General features: G+C 35.8%; 1 protein-coding gene across 1 annotated transcript; it reads right to left on the bottom strand.

Moving 5' to 3' along the window:
* Positions 1–366: 366 nt before the first annotated feature.
* On the bottom strand, positions 367–1,495 carry LOC150023226 (disease resistance protein RPP2B-like). The gene is made up of 2 exons (XM_090297767.1): positions 1,013–1,495; positions 367–933 (listed from the first exon to the last, which is right to left on the bottom strand). Exons 1-2 carry the CDS (start codon positions 1,493–1,495, stop codon positions 367–369), a joined length of 1,050 nt encoding a protein of 349 aa, XP_090153893.1.
* Positions 1,496–3,152: the final 1,657 nt, after the last annotated feature.

Raw genomic sequence — 3,152 nt, 5'->3', positions numbered from 1 at the left:
GCAAAAGACCAATCATATTAAATTTTTATAAAAGATCAAAACACTACTTTTAAACAAAATTTTGAAAACTAAGTTTATAAATATTTTTCTTTTTATATTACTCTTCTTATTATTTAAGATTGTTAAATCACACTTATTTCAGTAATTCTTTTATAATTTAATCAATTTATTCTAAATTAAAACTATTTTAAATTGTCCAAACTTAAGTCATTCTAAATTAAAACTATTTCAATTTCGTACACACATAATTATATTAAATTTTTAATAATTATGACATTCGTAATATTTGTGTATTAAATTTTACCTGACATTTCTTTGATGGAGTGGTGGTTGAGAAGAAATTTGCAAGCTGAAGGCTCTCCATGGTTAATCACATTTCTTTGGAGATGAAGAATTTCCTCCGAAAAACATGTTTGAGTTTAATTGTTGAAGATCCTCCTTAAATACCCAACGATACCCGCAATTCTTCACCGCACTACGAAAACCTTTACTTCTAACCTTAATTCCAAATTCAACTCCATGAAGTTCATGCATGGTTTTTGGATGTCTTCTGAGATGACTAATGAATTGTTCTCGAGAGTAAAACACTGTGAACAAGTGATGTGATTCAACTGTCACCAGACCCTTCATGGAAAATATTGAAACTTCTGGATAAATTTTTGGCCAACGGTAGACATTATTGACACCGTATGAAATATCATGGCGATTATAATAATGATATTCTTCACCCAAATTCATAGGATTTTCATGTGTGACAAATAGAACACAAATGGCAATACCTATCCAATTTGGGTCATCCATAACAGCAGATGGATCCACCCTAATTGAATTACTTGCATTTTGTTTATTGAACCACTTTGGAATTTGAGTTCCAGGAATAACAATTAACATCTCACGTATCTCATATGAGAAAACAGGAGGCTGTAAGTAAACCTGAAACCACCAAATTCAGTTATAGATAAATAGTGTACACAGAAAAAGTGAGAAAGGAAATAAAGGAGGGAGTTGTCACCTCAAGATTTTGCATGATCCAAGAAAAAAGTATGCCATAACAGTGTTCCGTATCACTCAACTTGGGGCAATCAAAAATGAATAATCCACTGTATATGCTGTCAATTTTGTATCCTTTTATTGTCGGAAGCTCAGGCAAATATTTCAGTTCCTTGCAGTGTTCCAAACTCAAAATTTTAAGATTGGAAAGTTGCTTGATGGTGCTTGGTAGTGTCACAAATTTGTTTCCCCGCAAATCTAATATTACTAAAGAACGCAAGTTCCCAATTTCATCTGGGATTTGAAGTAGATTGCAGAAGCTTATATCAAGACGCGACAAACATGGGACACAAGACAAAGAAGACAATAACAAACCACATGAATCTTCAGGTTTAGGATGGGAGAAAAACTGGAAAGGCAACATTAGAAGTTTGTATACAGAGGATGTTGCCGATTGGATGACATATGTATTTTTATCAACTTTCTCCGTGTGCCTTGGGTCCATTAACATCTTACTATTTAGTACTTTTGAACAACCAGAGAGACTTAAGAATTCAAGAGAACTGAGCCCAGATATGACATTCAGATTAAGGACAAGTTTTTTACAATTTCCCAAATTCAAATGACAAAGTTCTCTTAGAACAGCAATGGATGGATGAATCTCAACAATTTCTATACATCCTTCAAGATTGATAATCGTAAGACGTGGAACCTCAGTTAAGTCTGGCACCTCAATAAGACTTTTTGAGTGACTCAGATCCAGCCTTCTCAAATTAGGCAGACACTGAAAGAGAAACACAACAATATATAGTACCTTTTGCTTTGTTCTAGAAAGTTGAGAAAATATCTTGGTATCTTCATTGGCTATTCTCTAAATAGTCATGCATACAGAATCTACAACAAGAGGCTAATGACTGTAGAAGAGTCTGTTCATGTTGTCTTTGATGAAGTGGAACACCAGTTTGAAGAAGCTAGACATCTGTGCAGAAAAACAACCGGTTGATTGCTCAAAACAACCGATTGAATTTCTGCAGCAGAGTGAGTTGCCCAAAGAATGGAGGATTCCTAGAGATCTGTCAGTGGAGAACATCATAGGGCAAATAAAAGAGGGTGTTTCTACACGTAGCTTTATCTCAAACTTCTGCAGGCACACTGCTTTTGTCTCTCAAATTGAACCAAAGTCAATTGATGAAGCTCTCAAGGATGAAAAATGGGTTGAAGCTATGCATGAAGAGCTGAATCAGTTTGCAAGGAATGAGGTATGGTTTCTTGTCCCTGAAATAGCTGAGATGAACATCATTGGCTCAAAGTGGGTATTGAGAAACAAACTGGATGAGGATGGTATGATCACAAGAAACAAAGCAAGGCTAGTTGCCAAAGGCTATATTCAAGATGAGGGAATTGACTATGGGGAAACCTTTGCTCCTGTTGCAAGATTGGAGGCTGTGAGGTTGCTGCTGGCTTTTGCATGTATGTGTGGTTTTAAACTCTTTCAAATGGATGTCAAAAGTGTCTTTTTAAATGGCTACATCAATGAAGAAGTGTATATGGATCAACCACCGGGCTTTGAAGATCATCAATATCCTAATCATGTCTTCAAGATGAAAAAGGCTTTGTATGGGCTGAAGCAAGCTCCAAGGCAGTGGTATGAAAGGCTTAACAACTTCCTTTTGTCACATGGCTATGAAAGGGGAATGATTGACAAGACTCTCTTCATCAAAAAGTCAAATTCTGAAATTATCCTTGTGCAAATCTATGTTGATGACATCATCTTTGGTGCTACACAAGATAATTTGTGTGAAGAATTTGTGGCTGCTATGAAAGGTGAGTTTGAAATGTCTATGATGGGAGAACTGTCTTTCTTTCTTGGATTGCAGGTTAAGCAAACAAAGGATAGAATATTTCTATGCCAATCAAAGTATTGTAAAGAGATTCTCAAGAAATTTGAAATGGAGAATTGCAAGGAAGCAAGCACACCTATGCCCTCAAGCTGCTATATGGATGCAGATGCTGCTGAAAAGGGGTAGATCAAACAAAATATAGAGGTTTGATTGGATCTTTGCTTTATCTAACAGCAAGTAGACCGGACATCATGTTTGGGGTATGTCTTTGTGCAAGATATCAAGCAAATCCAAAGGAATCCCACTTCAAAGTTGCAAAGA

This window comes from Phaseolus vulgaris, chromosome 11 (assembly GCF_051622355.1).
Source record: "Phaseolus vulgaris cultivar YP4 chromosome 11, ASM5162235v1, whole genome shotgun sequence".
Lineage (NCBI taxonomy): Eukaryota > Viridiplantae > Streptophyta > Magnoliopsida > Fabales > Fabaceae > Phaseolus > Phaseolus vulgaris.
This window is presented reverse-complemented; position numbering and strand designations above follow the sequence as displayed.

What these genes read in the sequence shown, in the direction of transcription:
- LOC150023226 (XM_090297767.1), bottom strand. Translation starts at nt 1,495, where the DNA reads ATGGACCCAAGGCACACGGAGAAAGTTGATAAAAATACATATGTCATC. An exon ending in GGATCATGCAAAATCTTGAG is followed by an intron (nt 934 to 1,012) that starts GTGACAACTCCC and finishes TGGTGGTTTCAG; the next exon opens with GTTTACTTACAGCCTCCTGT.